The sequence below is a fragment of the Nycticebus coucang genome, chromosome 18 (genome assembly GCF_027406575.1).
Source record: "Nycticebus coucang isolate mNycCou1 chromosome 18, mNycCou1.pri, whole genome shotgun sequence".
Taxonomy (NCBI): Eukaryota; Metazoa; Chordata; class Mammalia; order Primates; family Lorisidae; genus Nycticebus; species Nycticebus coucang.
Genome location: NC_069797.1, coordinates 51,298,431 through 51,326,078, shown reverse-complemented (window position 1 = coordinate 51,326,078; position 27,648 = coordinate 51,298,431). Strand labels below are relative to the sequence as shown.

At 47.4% G+C, this 27,648-nt stretch overlaps 1 protein-coding gene and 1 non-coding gene across 2 annotated transcripts; both read left to right on the top strand.

Annotated features, from left to right (window-relative positions):
- Positions 1 to 92: 92 nt before the first annotated feature.
- Positions 93 to 27,648, top strand: RSAD1 (radical S-adenosyl methionine domain containing 1). Its single transcript, XM_053568731.1, has 10 exons — positions 93 to 1,337; positions 1,701 to 1,834; positions 1,951 to 2,155; positions 5,609 to 5,974; positions 6,172 to 6,235; positions 6,644 to 6,791; positions 7,009 to 7,063; positions 7,968 to 8,071; positions 8,244 to 8,393; positions 27,408 to 27,648. The coding sequence occupies exons 1-9, from the start codon at positions 1,203 to 1,205 to the stop codon at positions 8,359 to 8,361; spliced, it is 1,329 nt and encodes a 442-aa protein (XP_053424706.1). The 5' UTR covers positions 93 to 1,202; the 3' UTR covers positions 8,362 to 8,393; positions 27,408 to 27,648.
- Positions 9,182 to 9,397, top strand: LOC128571296 (small nucleolar RNA U3). The gene has a single exon (XR_008375733.1). It is a non-coding gene; the product is annotated as a small nucleolar RNA U3 (small nucleolar RNA).

The window sequence follows — 27,648 nt, the reverse complement described above, 5'->3', positions numbered from 1 at the left end:
TTGGCAGCTACTGTGGGATGGAGAATGGAAGAGAATGAAGGGAAACTAGTACTTTCGGCCCTCCTATTCCTTATCAACAACAATGCTGAGCAATTTGATGTGCACTCCCTACTTAATTTAACACTTACCCTTGGTATCCCTTTGTGATAACAACCCAATTTTTAACTTTCAGGTTATACTCAACTTAATTCTTTCTCACATTCTTGCCAGATTAGTCCAGTAAGAAGTATCCTTTTTTCCTTAACAGTTTGGGGTATAATTCAAATACCATCCTAACCGATTTAAAGTGTACAGTTCAGTGGTTTTTAGTATATTCACAGATAGATGCAACCATCACCCCAATTTTAAACATTATCATTACCTCAAAAAAGAAAAAGACCATACCTTTTAACTATCATCTCTCACCCTCCATCCCCCAGTTCTCCAACCCAATTTTTACTTTTCATTTACAGCAGAACTTCCATAATTGACCACCTCCCTACATTAACCACCTCCTTAACCTCCTGAAATTAACCTAATTTTCATAGATAAGACATGTACAACATGTGCGTATCAGTACAATGGCCTAGTTTCTTTCTTTCTTTCTTTCTTTTTTAGAGACAGTCTCACTTTATTGCCCTAGGTTGAGTGCTGTAATGTCACAGCTCACGGCAACCTCCAACTACTGGGCTTAGGCGATTCTCTTGTCTCAGCCACCAAGCAGCTGGAATTACAGGTGCCCGCCACAATGCCCGGTTGCAGTTTGGCCCGGGCCGGGTTCTAACCTGCCACCGTCGGTATATGGGGCTGGTGCTCTACTCACTGAGCCACAGGTGCCGCCCCGGAAACCTGGTCTTATGCACCTAAATGTCCTCAGCGCCCAGCTCTGAGCCAGGCACATAAAATGTGAAGGAACTTACTGAAGAAACTAAGAGCTCCTGGATGAGTCAGGGAACTCGCTCGGCACAGGGTGCCAAAAGGCCAGCCAATAGCCTGCCTGCCCCACGTCCTTGGGAACCGACAGGAAGCGGCGGTGGGTGCATCGGTGCCCGGCAGGTGGCGCTACAGACCCGCGGCCCGGGGTCTTCTCTGCGCGACGCCGGACGCAGCGCACGGTCACGCAGCCCCTTTTCCGCCGTGCGGCCCTCTGGGCTGGTCGCTGCACACACCGGTCCTGAGCGCGTGTCCGGCTCGGATCCTTGCCCCGCACCGCGTCGGGCGCCATGGCTCTCCCCGGAACCCGGGCCCGCGGCTGGTCGGCGGCGGCCAAAGCGGCACAGCGGCGCCGCCGCGTGGCGGGCGCGGGAGGATCCCTGCGTCCTGAGCCCGAGAGCCGGCGCGCGGCGCTTTATGTGCACGTGAGTGGGGCGGTCTAAAGTGGCGGCTTGTCCCTCCGTGAATCCACCTGCCATCCTGGCCAATCCCCAGACGTGGTCTAGGATGAGACCCGGTGTCCTGGCAGGGAAATGGCTTGGTCCAGAAACCCGGTGTCTGGTACTTACCAACTCGGTGATCTTAGTCAAGTGTGGTATTGAAATGAGCATAATAAACCCAGTGTGACCTGCCTTGGGGAATTGTGTGATGCTGTAGCCACTGTTGATGGATCTCAGAATGGGGAGGAGGAAGTGTGTCTGAGCCCTTGAAGTGGCCGGAGCAGCCCAGAATCACTCCTCACCCTCCGCATACACCCCTCACCCTCTGTATACACTCCCTCCCCATAGTGGCCCTACTGCGAGAAGCGCTGTAGTTACTGCAACTTCAACAAGTACATACCCCGTGGTGTAGAGGAGGCTGCCATGCGGAAGTGTCTGGTGACGGAGGCTCAGACGCTGCTGCGGCTCAGCGGGGTGCGACGGTCTGTACTGAGGGCTGTAGGCAGGGTCTTGGGAATTAATTTGGGAGGGTAGACAGAACAGGTACAGGCACCCCAGGAGGGCTCCTTCAGATCTCATCTCCATCCTCATCCAACAGGGTGGAGTCTGTGTTCTTTGGTGGAGGAACCCCCAGTCTGGCCAGTCCTCACACTGTGGCTGCTGTCCTGGAGGCGGTGGCACACTCATCCTACCTGCCTGCAGACTCCGAAGTCACATTGGAGGCTAATCCTTCTTCAGCCCCAGGCTCCAGGCTGGCGGCATTCGGGGCAGCAGGGGTCAACAGGTTGTCCATTGGCCTCCAGGTAACCCATCTTACCCCCCCCCAGCCCAGTGTGCCCACACTTTCAGTGTTGTCTCCTTTATGGTGGCATTCATTAATTGGGCAAACATTTACTGAGCTCCTTCTGGGTGCCAGAACTTATACACAGTAGGCCCTGTTGTGACACTTTTGTAACTGCTTAAATGTCTTCTGCTCTGCTAGACCGCAAGCTCCACAAGGAAGTGATCAGGCGTGACTTCTTGTATTCCAAGCACCTGTCATAGTGTTTGGCACATAGTAGGTACTCGAAAACAATGTGTTACATAATTGAAGACAGGGAGGTAGGCACATAGGTCATTGCAGCAAGGTAAGTGCTGCCTACAAAGAGGGTCTGTACAAAAGTTTTTCAGAGGACAGCCTGAAGGGAAGTTCGGTCTGATGAAATCACAGAAACCTTTCTGGAGAAGGTGATGCTTGAATGAGGAGGATGAGTTCACCAGTGAGTGGGTGTGGAAGGAAAAGACACAGGATGTGAAAGAAGAGGCTTGCATGTTTTGGGGGAGCTGTGAGTCATACCTTGTGGCTGGAGACAAGGCAGCAAGGTAGGGCCCAAAACCCTTCAGTCCTTACTAAGGAGTTTGTTTTTTTCCTAGTAGTGATAGGGCAGCCATTGAAAGTTTCTAGGTAAGGAGAAACCTACTTCTCTCTGGTTGATCTCTGATGTTTCCTTTGGGTTTTGGGTCGTGGGCTTTATCCTGATAGTTATATATTGACAGGGACACATCATTTCTAAGATATTCTTGCCCAAAGTGCATATCTTCAATCTAATCATGAGAAAACATCAGGAAAGCCTAAGTTAAAAGACATTAAAAAAATTTTTTTTAGGTGGCGCCTGTAGTTCAGTGGGTAGGGTGCCGGCCACTTACACCCAGGCTGGCGAGTTCGAACCCAGCTCGGGCCAGCTAAAATCAACAATGACAACTACAACAACAAAAATAAATAAATTAATTAATTTTAAAAATTTGTGGTATGAGCAGAGAACATGAGATCTACCCTCTTAAACTTTTTATTTATTTTTTTGTAGAGACAGAGTCTCACTGTACCGCACTTGGGTAGAGTGCCATGGCGTCACATGGCTCACAGCAACCTCTAACTCTTGGGCTTACGCGATTCTCTTGTCTCAGCCTCCCGAGCAGCTGGGACTATAGGTGCCTGCCACAACGCCCGGCTATTTTTTTGTTGCAGTTTGGCCGGGGCTGGGTTTGAACCCGCCACCCTCGGCATATGGGGCCGGCGCCCTACTCCCTGAGCCACAGGCGGCGCCCTACCCTCTTAAACTTTTACATGTCAGTAGTGTTAACTACAAGCAGTGTTGTACAGCTGATTTCTGAAACTTACTCATTTTAAAAAACATCTGGCTTGTATTCTTCAAAAATGTCAATGAAGACAATGAAAGGCTGAGAATCTAGATTAAAGGAGACAAAAATGACAGCTGAATGCCATGTGTGGCCCCTGATTGGGGTGGAAGGAGGAAATTATGACAGCAGACATTATCAGGACAGGTGGCCAAATTTGAATATGACTATGTATTAGGTAATGGTATTGTATCTGTGTTAAATTTCCAGAACTCTGTAATTTGATGTGGTTATGTAAGAGCATATCCTTGTTCTTAGGAAATATACACTTAAGTTTTAGGGATTGAAGAGTATAATATCTATAACTGTATTTTTTATTACAGTAGTTTGAATTTAAGTTAGCTTGAATTTAAATAGCCACATGTAGCTAGTACCTACCATATGGGACTGTGCAGATACAGAACGTTTCCCTCATTTGTAGAAAGTTCTTTGGACAATTTTGGTCTATAATTTACTCTCAAATGATTTAACATTATAACAATAATATATACTTAGAGAAGACAAAGTAAATGTGGGCAAATGTTGGTGATTCTAGATGAAGGTGCTTACTGTGCTTTTCCTTCAGGTGAATTATTTTAAAATAAAATGTAAGGCCGGGCACAGTGGCTCACTCCTGTAATCCTAGCACTCTGGGAGACCGAGGCAGGTAGATTGCTTGAGCTCAGGAGTTTGAAACCAACCTGTCTCTAGGCTGGGCACCCATAGCTCAGTGGCCACATGCATCAGGGCTGGTGGGTTCAAACCCGGCAGGTCTTGCTAAACAAACAAACAAAAAAAATAGCCGGAGGTTGTGGTGGGCTCCCGTAGCTCAGTGAGTAGGGCTCCAGACACATGCACCAAAGCTGGTGGGTTCAAGCCCGGTCCAGGCCAGGTAAACAACAATGACAACTGCAACCAAAAAATAGCTGGGCATTGTGGCAGGTGCCTATAGTCCTAGCTACTTGGGAGACTGAGGCAAGAGAATCGCTTAAGCCCACGAGTTTGAGGTTGTTGTGAGTTATAACGCCATGGCATTCTACTGAGGGCAACATAGACTCTGTCTCAAAAAAAAAAAAAAAGGGAGGGCTTGGCACCTGTGGTTCAAGTGGCTAAGGCACCAGTCACATACACCTGAGCTGGAGGGTTTGAATCCAGCGCGAGCCCACCAAACAACAATGATGGCTGCAACCAAAAAATAGCCAGGCATTGTGACATGCGCCTATAGTCCCAGCTACTTGGGAGGCAGAGGCAGGAGAATAGCTTGAGCCCAGGAGTTGGAGGTTGCTGTGAGCTGTGATGTCACGGCACTCTTCCCAGGGGGACAGCTTGAGGCTCTGTCTCGAAAAAAAAGAAGGCTCGGTGCCCATAGCACAGTGGTTATGGTACCAGCCACATACACCAAGGCTGGCAGGTTCAAACTCAGTCCAGGCCAGCTAAACAACAATGATAACTGCAACAAAAAATAGCTGGGTGTTGTGGCAGGCACCTGTAGTCCCAGCTGCTTGGGAGGCTGAGGCAAGGGAATTGCTGAAGCCCAGGAGTTTGAGGTTGCTATGAGCTGTGACACCATGGCACTCTACCAAGGGTGACATAGTAAGACTCTATCTCAAAAAAAAAAGGCAAAGACCACCCCCCATCTCTAATAATAAAAAATAATTGGCATAGAGGCGGGTGCCTGTAGTCCCAGCTACTTAGGAGGCTGAGGCAAGAGGAACTCTTGAGCCTAAGAGTTTGAGGTTGCTGTGAGCTATAAAGCCATGGCACTCTACCGAGGAAGACAAAATGAGACTCTGTCTCAGAAAAATAATAAATAAATAAAATAAAATGTAAAGTGAAAAAAGACTGTTGGCTTTGGAATCAGACAGTCCTAAATTCCAGGTCTAACTTTGCAACTTATTGCCTTGGGCAAGTTACTTAACTCCTCTGAACCTCATCTGAAAGAGATGGAAGGTTGGAAAGGTTGTAAGGTTTAACTGTCACCTTTCTCCTTCTGGCTGCTGATCATGTGCTGTGTCTTCCCTGTATCTGTCTACAGTGAGATGGCATCTTACCCTCTCACTCTGAGCCGGCCAGTGTGCTTATACCTGACCTTTTCTCTCTAGTCCCTGGATGACAAAGAGCTCCGGCTGCTGGGGAGAACACACTCGGCCAGTGATGCCCTGCGGACACTGGCAGCAGCCCGGCACATCTTTCCTGGGCGTGTGTCTGTGGACTTGATGCTGGGACTGCCGGGACAGCAGGTGGGGCAGTGGCTCAGGCAGCTGCAGGAACTGCTACACTACTGTGATGACCATATCTCCCTCTACCAGCTGTCCCTGGAGAGAGGCACCGCACTCTTCGCACAGGTGCAGCAAGGTGCCCTTCCCACCCCCGACTCAGAGCTTGTGGCTGAGATGTACCAGAGGGGTCGAGAAGTCCTTCGCCAGGCTGGCTTCCGCCAGTATGAGGTCTCCAACTTCGCCCGAAATGTAAGTCCTGGGGCTGATGGGTGGAGTTGGAGAATGGGCATGCTGAGGCGTGACCAGGGAATTGTGCCCCTCTGAAGAGAAGGTTCCCTGCCGGGTGCTCTCAGGCCTGAGTTGGTGGGTGCTCTATCCAGGTACCCTTTACTTGAGCAGAACCAGGCCCACTCTCTTCACTCTGCACTATCCCTCCCTTCTCACAGGGGGCGCTCAGTACCCACAATTGGACTTACTGGCAGTGCGGTCAGTACCTCGGTGTTGGACCTGGTGAGTCCCTTGAGAACTAAGGAAGGGATGATTCAGGAGAGGAATGTCAGGGCTGTGTGAACTTGGGCCACTTATTGACCTTTCTGGGTCTCTGTTTCCTCGTATGTAAAATATTATTAAAAAACAACACCAACCTTGTGAACTGTTGAGCATATATTTTAACGTGCCTGATATAGTACCTGGCAGTGTGTTCTCAAACTTTAGCATGTATCAGAATCCCTTGGAGGGCTTGTAGAAACGTAGACTGCTGGGCCCCACCTCCAGAATTTCTGATCAAAGGGAGCTGGAGTAGGGCCCAAGGATTTTTACAGCACGTTAGATGCATTTGGTCTGGGGACCACACTTTTGAGAACTACCAGTTTAAATGTTAGCTGCTATTAATGTGGGAGTGGTTGTTGATATTGTCAGGAGCCCATGGACGATTTATACCCCATGGTGCTGGGGGACACACCCGGGAGGCTCGGATCCAGACCCTGGAACCTGACAACTGGATGAAGGAGGTGATGCTGTTTGGTCATGGCACCCGGAAGCGTATCCCCCTGGGCAGGCTGGAGACGTGAGTATCCACAGACACAGGACTCTTCACCTGGGGTCCCCATGCCCCCAGAATAACTTCCATAGGCACATATTTATTTCCCGCCTTGCTTCTCCTCTGCCCTGTCTTGTACTGTATGAGCCCCAGTACCCCTCATAAACACATCCCAGTGAAGGGTATGAAGAATGGGAGAGGTACAAGTCTCCTCCCCAAGACCTCTTGGTGATTTTTCTTTTAGCCTAGAAGAAGTTTTGGCCATGGGGCTGCGCACCGACACAGGGATCACTCACCAGGTAAGGTGGGCAGGATACTTGTATGCTGTTCCCTCATGAGTCTTATGGAATCAATCTCTCGCTGTCTCTCTCTCACACACACACCCTCCCATACTTCTGAGGTTGGCAGCTGGAGGTGGGGCCTACGTCCAGCCAAGGTCCAGCAGTGGGCAGTGTGGTAAGAGCCCTCGACTAGGGTTGCAGAGACCCAGGTTCTAATCCTGGTTCTACTGCAACCTTGGGCACAAATCATTTTACCTCTCCAAACCTCAGTGTTCTCAGCTTTGTGAAGTAGACTAGATAAAGTTTCCAAGGCCGGGTGTAGTGGCTCACACCTATAATCCTAGCACTCTGGGAGGCCAAAGCAGGTGGATTGCTCGAGCTTAGGAGTTTGAGACCAGTCTGAGCTAGAGAGAAACCCTGTCTCTAAAAATAGCTGGGTATTCTAGTGGGTGCCTGTAGTCCCAGCTACTTGGGAGGCTGAGGCAAGAGAATCACTTGAGGCTGAGAACTTGAGGTTGCTGTGAGCACTCTACTGAGGGTGACAAAGTGAGACTCTGTCTCAAAAAAAAGGGGTGGGGGTTCCAGATGTTTTTAAGTAGTGCTGAAACCTCATGTAGGAAGCACAAGAGAATGATCAAAGACAGAGCTGCTATGGGCTGTGAAGCCCTGGCTGTGGCTGGCCTAGGAGGAAGGGGAGAGAGGAAGGCCTGGCTTAGCTGGGGGCTGGGCTTCAGCCTGAATGTAGAATGGGGTGAAGTGCCCACCTCCCTTCTGGCCCATTGGCCTGGTTCTGCTATTCATGAGCCTCAGCTGCTGAGATCCCAAGCTGGACTGAACCCTCCCTGATCCCTCACCATACCCTAGCCACATGGCCCAGCATAAGCTGACCAGTTCTCACCTCTGACCCTTCTTGTTTCCCCAGCACTGGCAGCAATTTGATCCCCCGCTGACCCTGTGGGATGTGTTTGGAGCAAGCAAGGAGGTGAAGAAGCTGCTGGAACAAGGCTTACTGCTGCTGGATCACAGGTATATTGGGGGCCAGTAGGCAAAGGGCAGCTTTAGGTGTCCAGGGTATCCCCAACTACAGATCCACAGACCCAGGAGGGGTGAGAAAGACTGGTGAGGCTTGGCACTGGTGGGGAATGCGCCTGAAATTGATAAGATGAAGTAGTCATGTCCAGACCTCTTGGTTTTGCAGAGGTCTTCGGTGTTCCTGGGAAGGTCTGCCTGTGCTGGATTCTCTGTTGCTGACCCTTCTGCCTCAACTCCAAAAGGCCTGGGAGCAGAGAACCCCCGCTCCTGTGCCTGGAGGATGACCATATGTTCCTGAATCCCAGGGTTTTACCAGGTGGGCTGTGAGGACTGAGCTGGTACTGCAGACCTCTCTGCTTGGTGTCATCTCTTGTCTATGTGGTCACTGCCCAGCCCTGGCATCCCACGAGAATGGCTATAGTGAGGTGCATTGGGAGGATATTTCTGGTTTGAGAACTGGCATCCCATTCAGCATCACAGGACTCACAGACCAGACTCTGCTTCCATGGCTGGCAATTACTCATCACCCACATCAGTTTCAGTTTGTCTTCATGGTACCAAATAGTAAACAATGTTTGGAAATCTTTCTACAGAGAATTACCTCCTCCAAGAGAAGCCTTCTTCACTCTGGAGTGAGGTCTAAGAAAGCTGTATAAGTTAGAAAAACCATATCCCTTCTAAGTATTTTAAGCAAAAATGAATTTAACATAAGGATGAGGTATTTACAAAACCATTGAAAGGGATGGAGAAGAAAATTTGTGAAAGCCACCACCTGCTGTCAGAAAATCAGAGCCTTGCAGGAGGCACAAGAAACTCCTGGTGATGGTCTCAGCTGCCAGCAGCACGAAAGCAGGTGATTTATAGGAAAATACCAGAAGATGCTACAAAACTCATACTTACTGTCTGCCACTGATGGAAAAGGAGTGATCCTTTCTATAAATGCCTCTCATTAGTGGCCTCTGAAGGAAATCCTGGCTGGCAGGAGATTTTGAGGAATGTATTTCTCAGGTTTCCAGGCCCTGCAATACAGGAGAGAGCATAGGACTCAGGTATGCTGGCGGACCCACAAATGTGGCTTGCTGGACTATGAGAACAGTAGGAAAAAAGACTATACTTTCAGGGATCATTTCTATAGTCCGTTACTAGAGAAGTCTCTCTGAATGTGTAGAGCACCGGAAACCACGAGAAGGCGGCGCAGCGTTCCCTCCTGAGCGTGAAGCCGGCTCTTGGTGTTGCTTTACTGCAATTGCCACTTGCCATTGATGATTGTTCTTCTCTTCCTTCCGGGAAGTAAGAGGGAGAGAATGCAGTCTGAGTGATTCTGTGTTTGGAAAAAAAAGAGAGAGAGAATAGTGGGAAAGACCAGAGCAAGCCTTGCTCCTTCTCTTCTGTCATTCTGTCAACCAGAACATGTTTTGGGTGGCTGGAGTCACACAGTCTCTCCTGAGTCTAGTCCCCCACACTCCCCTTGCCCTTTCCAAGAGTTAATCAGGGAAGGGGCAGAGGAGAACTCCAGAAAGAACTAGAGCATTTGTGACTCTCCTTTATCTTTTACCTACAGAAATAGTCACATGGTTCTATTCAAATACCCTAATAACGCCATCTGGAGCCTGCCTTGACTGTGGTCTTCTCCTTTGTCCTGGCTTCTTCCCAGTTGGTGGGGTCCTGATTTGAGGACTAGAAGCTTAGTCTTGGCTGAGATTCCTCCCTACATTTCATATTGAAAGACTTCAAACTTACAGAAAAGATGAAAGACGAGTTCAGTGTAAACCGAATATTTCTCCCCAGTGTTTCTATAAAAGCTGGAAATAGGCAGCTATTGATAATGTCATCAAGGACATCTTCTATCTGTAAAAAAATAAGGTAGTCATATTTCCAGACTTTGTGGTCACCCTATAGATTTATCATTTATTAATTTGGGTCCACAGTTACTTTATCTTTAAATAAGTCTGCATAGACATTTTTTTCTGAATCATTTGAAAGTTTTAGACATCAGGCATTTCAGCTTGTATCTCCCAGAAAAATGTATACCTCCTATATAGCAATAATACTGTTTTCGGCCTATGAAAGTTAATATTAATGCAGTAATATGTACCTCATTTTAAAATTTCTCCAAATGTCTTCAAAATGTCTTTAAGTTCTTTTACTTATTAAGGGGAGGAAGACACAGATTCCAATAAAGTTTTATGTCTTATTCTTGGCTGTTGTTTCTCTTGAGTCTCTTTTAAAACAGCCACCTTCCTTTTTGTTTGTTTTATAATAATGGCATTGAATTTTTCAGAGTCAAGGCCTCTTGTCTGGACATTCTGGGTGTATCTGATTGTTTCCTAATGATTGAATCGGGTTAATTATTTTTCACTGGCTGGGTGCCCTGGCTCAATGCTGTAATCCTAGCATTCTGGGAGGCCAAGGTGGAAGGATTGCTTGAGCTCAGGTGTTTGAGATCAGCCTGAGTAAGAGTGACAACCCCTCTCTACCAAAAATAGAAAAAAATAGCCAGATGTGGTGGCATGTGCCCATAGTCTCAGCTATTCAGGGTGCTGAGACAGGAGGATCACTTGAATTAAAGGTTACAGTGAGCTATGATGACACCACTGCACTCTAGCCAGGGCAATGGAAAAAAAAATTTTTTTGTGAGAAGGCTACGTAGATGTGTACCTCAAAGGATATAATACCATGTTGGCCCACTATCAGTAATGGCTAATTTTGATTACTTCATCAAGGTAGTGAGTGCCCAGTCTCTCCACTATACAGGTATATTTGTTCCTTGAAATTAAGCAGATTATTGTCTGTGGTGTGATGTCTTAAGAATAAGTAAATGTTCTATTCCCTGACAATCATTTGCCCAGTGGTTTTGGCATCCATTGATGATTATTGCCCAAATCAATTTTTTGTTGTTGTTGCAGTTTGGCCGGGGCTGGGTTTGAACCTGCCACCCTTGGCATATGGGGCCGGTGCCCTCCTCACTGAGCTGCGCCGCCTGCCCAAATCAATTTTTAAAGTGAGGGAGGAAGGTTGCAAAATGTTAATTTCTAACTCTATCCTTCCTTCTATATTCATTACCTGGCATTTATCCATATATTCCTATTTATTAAAGGTCTGATACTCCTCTTTCCTTCCTTTTTTTTTTTTTTTTTTTACACAGTTTTTGGCCAGGGCTGTTTTTGAACCGGCCACTTCCAGCACATGGGGCTGGCACCCCACTCCTTTGAGTCACAGGCACTGCCCTTTTTTTTTTTTTTTTTGAGACAGAGTCTCACTCAGCCGCCCGTGGTAGAGTCTAGCATCATATCACAGCAACCTCAAACTCTTGGGCTAAAATGATCCTCTTGTCTCAGCCTCCTGAGTAGCTGGGACTACAGGTGCCCTCCAGAACACCTGGCTTTTTTTTTAGAGACCCAGGCTCTTGTTCAGGCTGGTCTCGAACTCCTGAGCTCAGGCAATCCACCTGCCTCAGCCTCCTTGAGTGCTAGGATTACAGCCGTGAGCCACCGTGTCCAGCCCCGGGGCTGATATTCTTTTTTTTTTTTTTGAGTTTTGGCCGGGCTCGAACCCACCACACTTGGCATGTGGGGCCGGCGCCTACTCCTTGAGCTATAGGTGCCGCCCCAAGGGCTGATATTCTTTTTTTTTGTAGAGACAGAGTCTCACTGTACCGCCCTCGGGTAGAGTGCCGTGGCATCACAGGACTCACAGCCAGCTCCAGCTCTTGGGCTTTCGCGATTCTCCTGCCTCAGCCTCCTGAGCAGCTGGGACTACAGGCGCCCACCACAACGTCCGGCTATTTTTTGGTTGCAGTTCGGCCGGGGCTGGGTTTGAACCCACCACCCTCGGTATATGGGGCCGGCGCCCTACTCACTGAGCCACAGGCGCCGCCCAAGGGCTGATATTCTTAACCTGAAAATATTGTGTGTTTGTGTGAGTGAGTTTCAAAAGTTTCGCACCTTGGGGCGGCGCCTGTGGCTCAGTGAGTAGGGCGTCGGCCCCATATGCCGAGGGTGGCGGGTTCAAACCCAGCCCCGGCCAAACTGCAACAAAAAAATAGCCGGGCGTTGTGGCGGGTGCCTGTAGTCCCAGCTGCTCGGGAGGCTGAGGCAAGAGAATCGCGTAAGCCCAAAAGTTAGAGGTTGCTGTGAGCTGTGTGATGCCACAGCACTCTACCCGAGGGTGGTACAGTGAGACTCTGTCTCTACAAAAAAAAAAAAAAAAAAGTTTCGCACCTTATGTCACTCAGTGCCATGATGCCAAAAGTAATTAGTACTGCTGCAAACGGAGGCATGCTAAGCTCAGCCGAGTGACAAGGCGCCCCCCGCCTCTCAGAGGTGAGCACGTGCATTTTCCCTGTGCCCAGTGGGTGTGAGTATCAGTCCTTCTTTGACCCTGTGGTAACATGGTAAGTGCTACCACCTCTCCTTTATTCATGAAATATTCAGCAAGTACGAGTGGTGTTCCAGGCACTGCGCCGGGCACACAGAAAGGAGTAAGACCTGTCTCAGCCTTCGAGGAACTCACCGTCATGTTGATGGATGTGTACAGAGATCAATTCCAGTCTTGTCAGTAAAGGCATGCATGCGCATGCAGGTCATGGGAGCCTGGAGCAGATTTACTCTGGAGCGGCTGTGTGCAGGACAAAGGAGGATACACTTCTTATCACTGCCTTTGCCACTGGTGCCATGGGAAGCCTGGCCCTGGGGCAGCTTTTGAGTGACCTGTGCCATTCAGAAGCCTCTTCCTGAGCCTTCCCTGATCTTGACATTCAAGAAGTGAGCACAAGGCTGAGGCAGGTGTGCCATCAGATAACGTGGGCCCACTCAGGTTTCTCCCAACTGCCAGGGCGCGAGCCACCTGAGATGTCCAGGCCCTCCCTGCTGGGCCACCTCACAAGCTTTGTACAGAGGAGCTGGGTGGGAGCCAGGGCTAAGTGGGGGATGGCACAGATCACCTTCTGTGACTCAGCCTGATCCCACACTCATCAGGTGAATCAGGCTGTCCAGGAGGCAGAGTCCAGGAATCTCGTTTCTCAGTGCTTCCTGCTTGACTTGGTCCCATTTGGGATCTCCTGATTGCTATCATCCTCCTGCCTTCCATCCTGAGGTTCTGGAGATTGGAGGAAAGAAGAGGACATGGCTACTTCCAGACATGACACAGGTGACACTGGCATAGGTCACCCAGCAAAGTGGGTGTGGAGATCTCTCCATATCCCAGCCCTTCCATGATTCATCCACCAAAGAGCTTCTCCTCACTGGGACTTTGGCTGTCATTTTCCACCTGCTCTACATAGCAAGTAAAAGGGGTGAACAATGCATTGTGGTGAAAAGGTGATGAGCAAAGTTTGGGACGGTATGTGTGAACGTGTAGTTTGAGCCTGAAGGACCAAACCTTCCATGGTCAGTGCAAGAAACACTGACCATTTTAAAACCCTATAATTGAACCACCACCACCCACCTGTATGTGAAGTAGTCAGGGCAGCTATTTTTTAAATTTTTAATTAAAATTTTTTTAGAAACAGGGTCTTCACTATGTTGCCCAGGTTTGGGCTGCTACTTTGCTTATCTCAAAGTAGCTGGGACTATAGGCATGCACTACTGCATCTGGCCTAGGGCTGCGATTTTTAATTTCCATTTTACAGAGGGGGACATTCATAGAATTTCTCTAATTTGACTCAGTCCTGTAAGTAGTGAACAGCAGACCTGTTGTAACACTTCTGGACATCCAGAACTTTCTGGCCTCTCTGCCTCAGGCTTGAAGCCGCCTGGTGCTGGGTAGCTTGAACTCCCCCTGTGTCTTTCCCCCTTGAGAGGCTCTCACAATGAGAGCCTGTGCTACCAAGGCCCCATCTCTGGAGACCATCATGAGATAGAACTGCATTCTCCTCCCACCCCATTCTGCAAAGAACAGAACTTTGAGGAATAGGTGAAATGACTTGTGTGGCAGCTTGTGTGATTGTTGTGAATGTTTGCTACCCCTTCCTGAGGGCCTATGTGTCCCTGCCTTGTTGAGCTTAGGAAGGGCCATGAGATTTCCCCAGCACTGGTGGTAAGAGCCAGTGGGTGGCCTGCCAGCTTGCCCCTCTGTCATGGTGACCTGCAGGGCTCACATGGGGCCTATTTGGTTAGCCTGGGTCCCAGAGTGAAGAAGATAGGCAGAGAAGCAGCCAAGCATCACAGATATGAGCAGTAGATAGAAATATTTGCTTATTTAAACCAGATTTTCAGGTTGTTGCTGCACCATAATTGAGACTAAAGTGACTGATTTAGGCTCAGCGCTGGTAGCTCAATGGTTAGGCTGCCGGGCATATACACTGGAGCTGATGGGTTTGAATGGCCGGGGCCTACTAAACAACAATGACAACTACAACAACAGAAAATAGCTGGGCGTTGTGGTGGGCGCCCGTAGTCCCAACTACTTGGGAGGCTGAGACAAGAGAATTGTTTAAGCCCAAGAGTTGAGGTTGCTGTGAGCTATGATGCCATAGCACTCTACTGAGGGCAACATAGTGAGACTCTGTCACAAAAATAAAAATAAATAAAGTGACTGATTTAATTTATAATCCCACCATTCAAAGATTAACTGTTGTTAAGATTCTGGTGTGAATTTTAGCAGCAATTATATGCAATGAATGTTATTTAGATATGCAACCTTACAAAGATGGGATAATAATATATGTCTTGCTCCAAAGAAACTTCTTATTTTATCTAATACAGTGGTTCTCAACCTGTGGGTCGCCACCCACAAGAACTGTATTAAAGGCATTAGGAAGGTTGAGAACCACTGATCTAATATGTGGGGGGCACCAAGTTTATATCTATATCCTATTTTCTTAGTGTGGCACCCATAGTGTATCACTACACAGTTATACCAAAAAAATTAGTTTTCCAATTTTTAAAAATGAAACTAAGGGTTTGATTTGGGGTTGTTATTAAACTCTGAGATGAACGTCTTATGTAAATTTTTTTTTTTTTTTTGTAGAGACAGAGTCTCACTGTACCGCCCCCGGGTAGGATGCCGTGGCGTCACACGGCTCACAGCAACCTCTAACTCTTGGGCTTACGCCATTCTCTTGCCTCAGCCTCCCGAGCAGCTGGGACTACAGGCGCCCTCCACAACGCCCGGCTATTTTTCTGTTGCAGTTTGGCCGGGGCTGGGTCCGAACCCGCCACCCTCAGCATATGGGGCTGGCGCCCTACTCACTGAGCCACAGGCGCCGCCCTATGTAAATATTTTTGCTCACTGATTTGATTATTTCCTTAGGTTTAGGGTAAATCCCAAGAAATGGAATTGCTGACTCTGAGGATATGCACATCCTTTGTTAGGATTTACAGGGCCACACTGCCCTCCAGGAAGCCTGCCTATTTCCCTCTCTGGCCAGCTTGGTAAATGCTCATTTCTCTACAATCTCATCAATAGCAAGTATGATCAATTTTTCTAGACAATTCCAATCTGAAGAGCATTCTTGACCCTAGTCTATCATCAGCTAACATACTGCCTCCCTAGCTTAGGCAGTTCTTTTGGTCCATCCGATCACTGCCAAGTCAGAGAGCAAAGGGGATACAACCTCCGAGACCAGCGTGGTGGAAGACTGCACTGGAACGATATTTCTCCCTGTCTTGTAAATTACCTCTGAATTTGTCTTACCCAGACCTCTCTCCTGGGAGAGTCCCAGCTTTCCCTTCTCTCTTCCTTTCCCAGCTTCTCCTTCTTTTCCCTGAGGGAATTTTTAAAGACAATTATTACTGTTAAACAAGCAGCATAACAGAAACTTTAGGCAGAATCTAAGTGAAAAAGAAAAAAGAATCTTCTACAATCAGTGGCCCCAGGAAATTACTATATGTTGTTATCATTTGCCTGTATTCCGTTTGCCCAGCAGTGACCCTGTCCCAGACCTTATTTCCCATTCTGCCCTTTTCTTTTCTCATTGTCCTAAGCAATTTTCCACATTGCTACATGGTCATCATCTTATTTTAATTGTTGCACAGTGTTCCAGTGAGTGAATAATTTAATGATCATTATCCTAATGTAAGTCACTTATGTGCTTACTCGGTTTTTCTTATTATAAATAATGCTGAAGTGCATATTTTTATGGATATAGCTTCTTCCTTTATTTAAATTATTTCCTGTGGTCAATTCCCAAAAGTGAGACAGCTAGGCCAAAGGGTATGAATGCTTTGATGGCTCTTGGCATGAATTATTACATTGTTTTCCAAAGGGTTTTCTTTTCTTACCTTCCTGCTCAAAAAATAATACAGGTTCTTTTCAACTATGTAGCAGAAACAAAAATTCTACTGCCCAGAAATTACCACTATTACATTGCTACATTTGGACAGCCATTCCACCAGGCATCTCTTGATGCAGAGATATGCATATAGATGTAACATTAAAATAATTTTTCACAAAAGAGATTATACTTACATGCCAGTTTTGCAACCTGTTTTGTTACTCAACAGCATGGACCAGGTTTTTCTAATTGGTTCTGCCACCACCAGTGCCTAGGTGGTAGCATAATGTAGTACAATAATAGCTGTAAGCCAGGCACTGTGCCAAGCATTTTATCTGCATTAGCTTATTTAAGCTGCAGGAGAACCCAGTGCGATAAGTTCTATTATCATCATGCCCATTTTACAAATGGAGAAACAGGCTCAGAGAAATTAATTGACCTTACAAGGTCACATAGCTAGGGAGTGGTGGGGCCAGCACTCAAGCCAAGTTCTCTGGGCTCCAAAAGAGGTGCTTATTCAAGAAATATATGAATGCATTCTTACAGCAAAAGATAAAAATAACAGATACAAGCAGTACCATAGCATAGAAACCAAAATGTCAAAGTCCACTTTTCCCTTCTATAGAAATTTGATGTGTATATCAGTTAAGTATACATTCAATTGCATATAACAGAAAATCAAAATAATGTAGTCTTAAACAAGATAGGGATATAGGGATTTTTCTTTCTTTCATTCTCTCTCCCTACCTTCCTCTTTCTACTTTCTTTTATTGAAACAGAATTTCTCCCTGTTGCCCAGGCTGGAGTGCCATGGCATCAGCCTAGCTGATAGCAATCTCAAATTCCTGGGCTCAAGCAATCCTCTTGCCTTAGCCTCCCAAGTAGCTGGGACTACAGGCATGTGCCACCATGCCTGGCTAGTTTTCTTTTTTTTTTTTGAGAGAGAGAATCTCACTATGTCCTCCTTGGTAGAGTGCTATGGCATCACAGCTCACAGCAAATTCAAACTCATGGGCTTAAGCGATTCTCTTGCCTCAGCCTCCCAGGTAGCTGGGACTACAGGCACCCACCACAATGCCCAGCTATTTTTTTGTTGCAGTTGTCATTGTCATTTAGCTGGCCTGGGCTGGGTTTGAACCCGGCTCCCTTTGTATGTGGCTGGTGCCATAACCACTATGCTATGGGCGCCAAGCCTATTTGTTGTCGTTGTTGTTGTTGTTGTTGAGACAGAGTCTCAGTCTGTTGCTGTGGGTAGAGTGCCATGGCATCAAATTCTTGGGCACAAGCTCAAATTCTTGGGCACAAGCTATCCTCTTGCCTCTACCTCCTGAGTAGCTGGGACTATAGGCATCTGCCATGACACCTGACTAATTTTTCTATTTTTTGTACAGATGGGGTCTCACTCTTGTTCACGCTGGTCTCCTGAGCTCAGACCATCCGCTGTCCTCAGCCTCCCAGAGTAGTAGGATTATAGGCATGAGCTACTATACCCAGCCTTGTTTTTTATTTTTTGTCAAGACAGATCTCACTCTACCTCAGGCTGGTCTTGAACTCCTGGCCTCAAACAATCCTTCCACCTCAGCCTCCCAAAGTGCCAAGATTATAGGTGTGAGCCACAGTGCTTGGCCTAACTTCCTGTTCTTGGTATTAAGAATTATCTTTCCAGGGTGGCGCCTGTGGCTCAGTGAGTAGGGCGCTGGCCCCATATGCCGAGGGTGGCGGGTTCAAACCCAGCCCTGGCCAAACTGCAACAAAAAAATAGCCAGGCGTTGTGGAGGGAACCTGTAGTCCCAGCTACTTAAGAGGCAGAGGCAAGAGAATCGCTTGAGCCCAAGAGTTGGAGGTTACTGTGAGCTGTGATGCCACTGTACTCTACCCAGGGTGACAGCTTGAGGCTCTGTCTCAAAAAAAAAAAAGAAAGAAAGAAAGAAGAATTATCTTCCTGGTCCAGGGGTGGTGGCTTATGCCTGTAATCTTAGCACTAGGACGAGGCAGGTGGATTGCTTGAGCTCAGAAGTTTGATACCAGCCTGAGCAAGAGTGAGACCCCATTTCTACCAAAAATAGAAAAACTGAGACAAGAGGATCCCTTAAGCCTAAGAAATGGAGGTTGCTATGAGCTTTGATGACGCCATGGCACTCTACCCATGGTGACAGGTTAGGACTCTGTCTCATAAAAAAAAGAATTATCTTCCTCTGGGATAGGGACATCATCTGTCACATGGCAGTTTCATCTACTGTGTTTAAGAAGCAGAAGAAATGTCCATGTGATCTTTCTTTTTTTTTTTTTTTTTTATTTTTTTAGTTTAGAAAGCACTTTATTTTATAAGTTTTAATCAATAATACAAAAGGAATTGCATTCCAGAATACTAAAGAAACTCACAGGTATAATCAATACTGCTGTTGTTGACCTTCAAAGAATCATACAAAATGAAAGAGGTTTCAAAAGTTCAGAGATAGTAAAATATTATTCAGGGTCTTAGAGGGGGGAAAGGTGTATATTGGAAATGACAAATAGGTAAGTTTGATGCTAATTAACCAAATGAACAATGAATGGTTTTCTGGGCATTTAGAAAAGATGGTGGTAATTAGGAGGAACCAAAAGTAAAGACCCCTAAATTAATTTGAATGACTATGAGTATCACTGCTAATGAACATTGCTTTTTCTTTTTTTTTACATGTGATCTTTCTACACCTGCTATTTTTCGACGGCCTTTAACTCAAAATAGTCAATATCCTAGAGGGGCAGATTTTCGGGTGGCATGTTCTTAATTCCTTCACAATGTCCTGGGCATGCTGGCCCCAGGGTACTCAATCCTGACCAGGAATTTCTGGTGCCTGACAAGACCCAGAGGGACCTGTGACTGCCCTGTGATGCCAAAACTTGTCAGTAGGAGACTTAAGGTCCTGGAAACTTTTCCCTTGGCTTGGTATAGAACTTGTTGCCTCCTAGTTAGCTAGAAGGGTGTGTACCATGGGGTGACTGACAGCCTCCAGGAAGCAGGCACCCACACTGTGTGACTCCTTGCCTTCCCCCAACACGTCAGGCGGGTACAGCCCCATTCCTCAGGTGGCTGACTAGTCCAGGCAGTGACTATCCATCCCCACCTGCCTCCCAGACCCCCGAAACCTGGGATGCCCCAGAATGTGCCTTCCCATTGCCCTCCCCCTGGGTCTCTCCCAGGCCACCCCAGACCTACGGCCCCTCACCTCTGCTCCTGCTCTCCCTGTCTCACCCTGAGTCTCACTTTGTCGCCCTGGATAGAGCGCCGTTACAGCTCATAGCAACCTCAAATTCTAGGGCTCAAGTGATCCTCTTGCCTTCAGCCTCTTGAGTAGCTGGGACTACACGTGCCTGCCACAACACCCAGCTATTTTTAGATGAGGTGTCGCTCTGGCTCAGTCTGGTCTCGAACTTGTGAGCTCAGGCAATCCACCTGCCTCAGCCTCCCAAGTGCTGGGATTACAGGCATTAGCCACCACATCTGGCCAAGGCCTCAATTTTTTTTTAAAAAAAGGGCTGGGCTTGGTGGTTCATGCCTAAACTACCAGCACTTTGAGAGGCCAAGGTGGGAGGATCTCTCTTTTTTTTTGAGACAGAACCTTAAGCTGTAGCCCTGGGTAGAATGCTGTAGCATCACAGCTCACAGCAACCTCCAATTCCTGGGCTTAAGCGATTCTCTTGCCTCAGCCTCCCAAGTAGCTGGGACTATAGGCACCTGCCACAATGCCCGGCCATTTTTTTTTTTTTTTGGTTGCAGTTGTCATTGTTGTCCGACAGGCCCGGGCTGGATTCGAACCTGCCACCTCTGATGTATGTGGCTGGTGCCTTTGCCGCTTGAGCTACAGGCACCAAGCCCTGGCTATTTTTTTATTGTAGTTGTCATTGTTTAGCAGGCCCAGGCCAGATTGAACCCCCCAGATCCAGTGTATGTGGCTGGCGCTGAGCTGGGAGGATCTCTTGGGATTAGCAGGGGTAATATAATGAGATTCTATCTTTATGAAAAAGAAGAATGGGTGACATGTGTGGCTTAGTAAGTAGGGTGCCAGCCACATATACCAAGGGTGGTGGGTTCGAACCCAGCCCTGGCCAAACTGCAACAAAAGTTGTGGCAGACGCCTATAGTCCTAGCTACTTGAGAGGCTGAGGCAAGAGAATCACCTAAGCCCAAGAGCTGGAGGTTGCTTTGAGCTGTGATGCCACGGCACTCTACCGAGGGCAACAAAGTGAGACTGTCTCTAAAAAAAAAAAAAAAGATGATACAAAAACCCTAGCTGGGCATGGTGTGTGCACTTGTAGTCCTAGTCCAAGCTACTCAGATGGCTAAAGCAGGAGGCTTGCTTGGGCCCAGGAGTTCAAGACCTGCCAGGGCAACAACATAGAGAGACCCTGTTATTACAAAAAATAAAAAAATTAGGTGGCACTCGTAGCTCAGTGGGTAGGGCGCCAGCCACGTACACCTGGGCTGGCAGGTTTGAACCCAGCCCTAGCCATCTAAAACAACAATGACAACTGCAACCAAAAAATAGCCAGGTGTTGTGGCAGGTGTCTGTAGTCCCAGCTATTTGGGAGGCTGAGGCAAGAGAATCACCTAAGCCCAGGAACTGGAGGTTGCTGTGAGCTGTGAAGCCATGGCACTCTACCCAGGGTGACAGGTTGAGACTCTGTCTCAAAAAAAAGAAAAAAAATTAACCAGGCCTGGTGGTGAGCACCTATAGTCCCAGCTACTCAGGATGCTGAGGTGAGAGGATCCCTTGGTTGAGCTCAGGAATTCAAGGCAGCAGTGAGCTATGATCCAGCCACTGTACTCTGTCTATCCTAGATGACAGTGAGATCTCATCCCTTAAAGAAAAAAATTTCAATTTGCTGTGAGCTATGATGATAGCTCAGGGTGACAGAGTGAGACTCTGTCTCAAAAAAAAAAAAATAGTTATCTGTCTTTAAAAAAGAAATAAAATTAAAATTAAAATTGAAAAAGGAGTTGATAATATAAGGGGCTTAGAAATCTACCCAGGCCTGGGCGGCGCCTGTGGCTCAGTGAGTAGGGCGCCGGCCCCATATGCCGAGGGTGGCGGGTTCAAACCCAGCCCCGGCCAAACTGCAACAAGAAAATAGCCGGCGTTGTGGCGGGCGCCTGTAGTCCCTGCTGCTTGGGAGGCTGAGGCAAGAGAATCGCGTAGGCCCAAGAGTTGGAGGTTGCTGTGAGCTGTGTGACGCCACAGCACTCTACCCGAGGGCAGTACGGTGAGACTCTGTCTCTACAAAAAAAAAAAAAAAAAGATGTAAAAAAAAAAAGAAATCTACTCAGGCCATGACAAGCCCTTAGCACAGTTAGTTGCTATGTATTTTATAAACGCCACTGGATTTATGGGTTGGTGCCAATCAGGCAGAAGGAAAAAAATATTCCTACAAGTAATATCACTGTTGGAGACTGAATTTACATACCTCATATATGTTAAAGTATTTGTGTCTATGTAGTTTCTTCTTTCATTTTTTTCTTTATTTTTTTTTAAGAGACAGAGTCTTGGGCGGTGCCTGTGGCTCAAGGAGTAGGGCACCGGTCCCATATGCCGGAGGTAGCGGGTTCAAACCCAGCCCCGGCCAAAAACCGAAAAAAAAAAAAAAGACATTGTCTTACTTTGTCACCCTCAGTAGAGTGCTCTGGCATCACACAACTCATAGCAACCTCCAACTCCTGGGCCCAGGCGATTCTCTTGCCTCAGCCTCCTGAGTAGCTGGGATCACAGGTGTCTGCCACAATGCCCAGCTATTTTTTGTTGCAGTTTGGCTGGGGCTGGGTTTGAACCCGCCACCCTCAATATATGGAGCTGGCACCTACTCACTGAGCCACAGGCGCCGCCCTTCATTTATTTTCATACTCAGTTTTTATTTTATATGCTTTGTGTATTTTGTATACATATATAAGCATTTGTGTATTTTTAATTTTTATGATTATTTGATATTTTTGACATATGGAAATGGATGTTCAAGGTTTAAATTGTGTTTGTTTTTGAAGTCTCAACTAAGTTGAGTCCAGGGCTGCCATGTAGTTTAGAGAATCTATTCAAAGGCTGTGGGGGGGCGCCTGTGGTTCAAAGGAGTAGGGCGCCAGCCCCATATGCAGGAGGTGGCGGGTTCAAACCCAGCCCCAGCCAAAAACTGCAAAAACACAAAAAAACCAAAACAAAAACAAAGTCAGGCTGTGATAGAGCAGTTTACTTAATGACTTTGGAGTAGAAAGGCCTCAGATTCAGGCTTAGCTCTGTTGTTTACAAGCTATGTGACCAGGGACAAGACTAAAGTTGCAAAATTTAGCAAATAAAAATAAACACTCCAATTGCATTTGAACTTCTGATCAACAACGAATGTTTTTAAAATATGTCCCAAATATTTCACAGGATATACTAAAAAGTATTTGTTTTATCTGAAATTAAAATTTAACTGGACACTGTATATTTTATCTGGCAATCCTAGATACCACTCAATTTCTGTGAAAGCAAAGTTGATTTTTTTTGTTTGTTTGTTTTTGAGACAGAGTCTCACTATGTTGCCCTTGGTAGAGTGCCGTGACATCACAGCTCACAGCAACCTCAAACTCTTCGGCTTAAGCGATTCTTTTGCCTCAGCCTCCCAAGTAGCTGGGACTACAGGTGCCCACCACAATGCCCAGCTATATATTTTTGTTGTTGTTGTTGCAGTTGTCATTGTTGTTTAACAGGCCTGGGCCGGGTTCGAGCCCACCTGCCTTGGTGTATGTGTCAGGTGCCCTAACCACTGAGCTATGGGCACCGAGCCATAAAGCAAAGAGTTTTTGAGGGAAAATATTTAATTCTCATACATACCCCCTTCCTTCATTTTTGCCATAGGAGGGACTAATTCAGAGAAGTTAAGTTATTTAGCCCAAGGTCATTCAGCTGGAAAATTATTGAACCCCAGTGTGGTGAGTGTAGCATGTTCTGCTAAAATGGAACTCAAGACAGATAAGCCGTGACTTAACAACGATAGCATGGGAGACCTGAGCTACATGGTAAGAACAGATGCTTTCATAGACTAGGAAGGCTTATTGAACAAGAGAAGCAGATTTGAAACAGTGTTTCTATAATCTTGTCTATGTTTAGCTTCCTATTTGCTGTCATAACAAATGACCACAAATTTAGCAGTTTAAAAGAACACAAATTTATTATCTTACAGCTTTGGAGGTCAGAAGTGAGAAATGGCTGAAATCAAGATACCAGCAGAGCCGTGTTCCCCTAGAAGCGCTAGGGAAGAATCCGTCCCATGCCCTCCCCAGCTTCTAAAGGCTGCTGTGTTTCTTGCCTCTTGGCCATAGCACTGTGACCTTTGTTTCCATCACCACATCGGCCCTCTCTGACTCTGATCCTTCTGCCTCCCTCGTTCAGTGACCCTTGTGATTACATGGGGCCACTGGATGATCCATGATAATCTCTAAATCCTTAATCACGTCTGCAGAGTCCTTTTTGCCTCATAAAGTAACATATGTACAGCTTCAGGCAATTAGGATGTGGACGTCTCTGAGGGAGCCATTATTTTGCTTGCCACACTCAGAAAATATCAAGTGGACTTGAGGGTCCCCAGCCTTAGCTATAATCCCTTTCATCTATATAGTTTTCAGAGTATTTCTTCACACATAATTTTTTTTTCTCTCCTGACATTGGTCTTGGAAAGTAGGTGAAGGTGGTACTGAGTCCTTCAAAAGGGAGGTAGATGAAACTCAGGGGAGGCATCATGCTGGGTGACACAGCTAGAAAGAGACTCAGACCCAGGTATTTTACAGGGTTTTTTTTGTTTGTTTTTGGTCAGGGCTGGGTTTGAACCCATCACCTCCGGTATGTGGGGCCAGTGCCCTACTCCTTTGAGCCACAGGCGCTGCCCCACCCAGGTATTTTAATTCATCACACCTCTCACCCCACCCCATCCTCAGTTCTTGGCCGTCCTTCAATGTATTCCAGATGGTGGGTTAGGGCAATTCCTCAGCTACCCCCACAATCCAGAATGAAGCTATTGAGGTGGGTCAGCTCCCTCAGTCCTGACTCGGGCCCTCAGCAAGCAGCCTGCTGACCAGGACGAGGAGGGAGGGGCTCAGGCAGAGAAACTTCCTTTTGGTGGAAGTCCTTGGCACAGAACTCAGTGTCCATCTACTTTGGGTGTGTCCCCTTTCCCCCCTCCAGCAGCCCAGTCTGAGTAGACCAGTAAAAATCTTACAGCGGCTTGGCACTGTAGTTTAGCAGCTAGGGTGCCAGCCATATACACCAGAGCTGGCAGGTTCGAATCCAGCCTAGGCTTGCCAAACGACAATGACAACTACAACCAAAAAATAGCTGGGCATTGTAGTGGGCTCCTGTAGTCCCAGCTACTTGGAAGGCTGAGGCAAGAGCATCGCTTAAGCCCAAGAGTTGGAGGTTGCTGTGACGCCACGGTACTCTACAGAGGGCGACATAGTGAGACTCTGTCTCCAAAAAAAAAAAAAAAAAAAGAAAGAAAGAAAGAGAAGAATCTTAGGGCGGCGCCTGTGGCTCAAGGAGTAGGGCGCCGGTCCCATATGCCGGAGGTGGCAGGTTCAAACCTAGCCCCGGCCAAAAGCCACAAAAAAAAAAAAAAAGAAAAGAATCTTATAGCAATCCTCCCAGAAATGTGTCACTGTGGTTTTGCCCCGGGGTGTTATCACACAGGAGAAAACAGCTGTGTCCCTGCCCCTACCATGAACCTACTGATGCTGCTGCAGGCTTCCCTGACCCTATCCATTAGGACAGCTTACCTGGGCCAGTACCATCCAGGAACTGAGGACACAGCCAGGAGTCTGCTGGGCAAGGCCTCTGCTGCCCAGGAGCTTGTACTGTAGACAGCATGGACAGACCCCACAAAGATCATGTGATGAGAATTCCGAGTACAAGAAACAGGATGAGACCATAGAGGGTGACAGCAATCCTGGGGGACAGGGCACCATCCCTACTCTTAAAGAGGACTGCCCAGGTGGGGGCAAACAGTGTTTCTATGACCCTGTCTGTATCAGCTTTGGGAAGCAAACACACATTTTACCCCTAAGCTGCCCTTGCTTCTAGCTTCTGCTCTATGTGGCCTCAAAAAGTCCACCCTGTGGTCCCAGAGTCTGTATGTTATCCCCAAGGCTGAATGAAGCCTGTCCATTCTGGGAGCAGCGTCCTGCTGTAGCCTGTCTTCAGGGCTAAGAAGAACATGTGATTCTTGCTAAGTGTGTTCCTGGCAGGGCCCTGGTAAGGAGGGGAGTGGTGTGATGCATCGTTTAAGGGAGCGGCAGCTAGAGGTGAGAGGGGTGAGGGTGGATGGGAGGGGCAAAAGCCAGTGGTGGGGGGATGTGGACAGATGTGAGGTGGCAACAGAAATGGTGGGGAGCAGACCAGGTGTGTACGCAGAAGTGGCAGGATGAACTTGGGAGTGGAGCCAGATGTGAGAGGCTGGAGAAGAGTTGCCCCCTAGCCTGGGGCTTTGGGAGGGTGGCTGCCCCTGGGGAATGGATGATGCAGTCTGTGGAGGAAACATGTTTTCTGTCTGGGGAGGATTTTCGACCTGTGGTAGGAATAGCTGACAACATGCCTGGCACCTGGCTGGGCAGAAGTAAACAGAGATGTGACGCAGTAATTTATGTCTTCTGTCAACCCAGTCACCACCTCCTCACTGGGCTTGAGGAAGTTGCCCAGAGTTGCTAGACTGGAAGGAAACTTCTCAAACCACACTGTTTGAATGATGCTATTGCCTGAGCTGGGCTTACCTCCCGGCCTTTGCACTGGCTGCGTTGCCCTCACCTGGAGTGCCTGCCACTGACCTGCCACAAAACTCTTACTCAGTGGCCCACCTCAAATTCTACCTCCTCTAAGAAGGCTCCCTTCATAGCCAAAATTGCTATTAGTCACTCATTCCCGAGCACAAACATACTTTCAGATGACCAAACTTTTTTTTTTTTTCTTTTTTTGTAGAGACAGGGTCTCACCGTACCGCCCTCTGGTAGAGTGCCGTGGCGTCACACAGCTCACAGCAACCTCTAACTCTTGGGCTTACGCGATTCTCCTGCCTCAGCCTCCCAAGCAGCTGGGACCACAGGCGCCCGCCACAACGCCCGGCTATTTTTTTGTTGCAGTTTGGCCGGGGCTGGGTTTGAACCCGCCACCCTTGGCATATGGGGCCGGCGCCCTACTCACTGAGCCACAGGCGCCGCCCATAGATGACCAAACTTCTTATTCAAAGTTCTCTGACCTCCCACCCCCACCCCAGGGGCATAGGTGTGAGCTTCAGAGAATCCCAGGAATTGAATGTAAAATCATGTGCCAATCAAAGATGCAGATGAATGGTATATCCAGAGAAATATTATTCAGCCATAAAAAGGCTGAACAATCTGTTATGTTAAATGAAAGAAACCAGACACACAAGGCTAAGTATTGTATGATTCCATTTATATGAGATATCCAGAACAGGCAAATCAATAAAGACAGAAAGGAGCTTAGTGGTTGCTGGGGGCTGGGGAGTGGCTGCTTAATGGATTTAGGGTTTCCTTTGGGGTGATGAAAACATTCCCGATCTACACAGTGGCAGGGGTTATGCAACATTGTGTATGTATTAAATGCCACTAAATTGAATATATTAAGATGGTGAGTTTTATGTTATGTGTCTTTTGCCACAATAAAAAAAAAGTCAAATGCACATGTCATTTCAGAGGAGAAGATTTCAAGTTTTGATCAGATTCTCAAAAGGTCGAATAGCTCTGACCTGGCCTGGACCCTTTCATGATGCAGATGGTTATACTGAGACAAAGAGAGGGCCTGAGACCTGACCACGTTCACTCAGAGGCTGGTAGCAGAGCCAGCCCGATTGCACACCTGCCTGATTTCACACTTCCCCCCCCCCACTTCCCTTGTTCTTTCATCTCCACTGAACCTGCCTGCATGGTCCCAAGTCTCTGTCCTGATCCCAGCCAAGCTGAGTAACTTTCCAAAGTTAAAAGGCCTTCTGGAAAATGGGCGTATACATTAGAGTTTCATGAGTGTTTGTCTTCTGCTTTAGAGCGTACTCTGAACCCCTAGAGGGCAAGAAGAAATGTTTCTTATTTTTCTCTATATTTCACAGAGCTCCTGGGGCAGCTGTGGAGGTGAGCTATCTCCCAAGAAAGAACTCATTCACCTGCAAGGAAGGCAGTTAGCTGAGAGAGCCTAAAGAATACTCTGCCCAGAGGACACACTGGGTTGGCCAAGACTTTCTTAGATCTGAAACACAATCTGAGGGTCTTCCAGCCCAGTCCTGCTTCCTTCCCCTTCCTGGGCCTTAGCCTTGCACCTTCTCTCCCTGAAATAAACCTCTTGTGCTCCTG

Bases quoted from the DNA above. Each gene is read 5' to 3' on its own strand.
- RSAD1 (XM_053568731.1), top strand. From the start codon at position 1,203: ATGGCTCTCCCCGGAACCCGGGCCCGCGGCTGGTCGGCGGCGGCCAAA. The intron at 1,835-1,950 runs GTCTGTACTGAG...CTCATCCAACAG, and splicing joins CGGCTCAGCGGGGTGCGACG to GGTGGAGTCTGTGTTCTTTG. The intron at 5,975-6,171 runs GTAAGTCCTGGG...CCCTTCTCACAG, and splicing joins TCTCCAACTTCGCCCGAAAT to GGGGCGCTCAGTACCCACAA.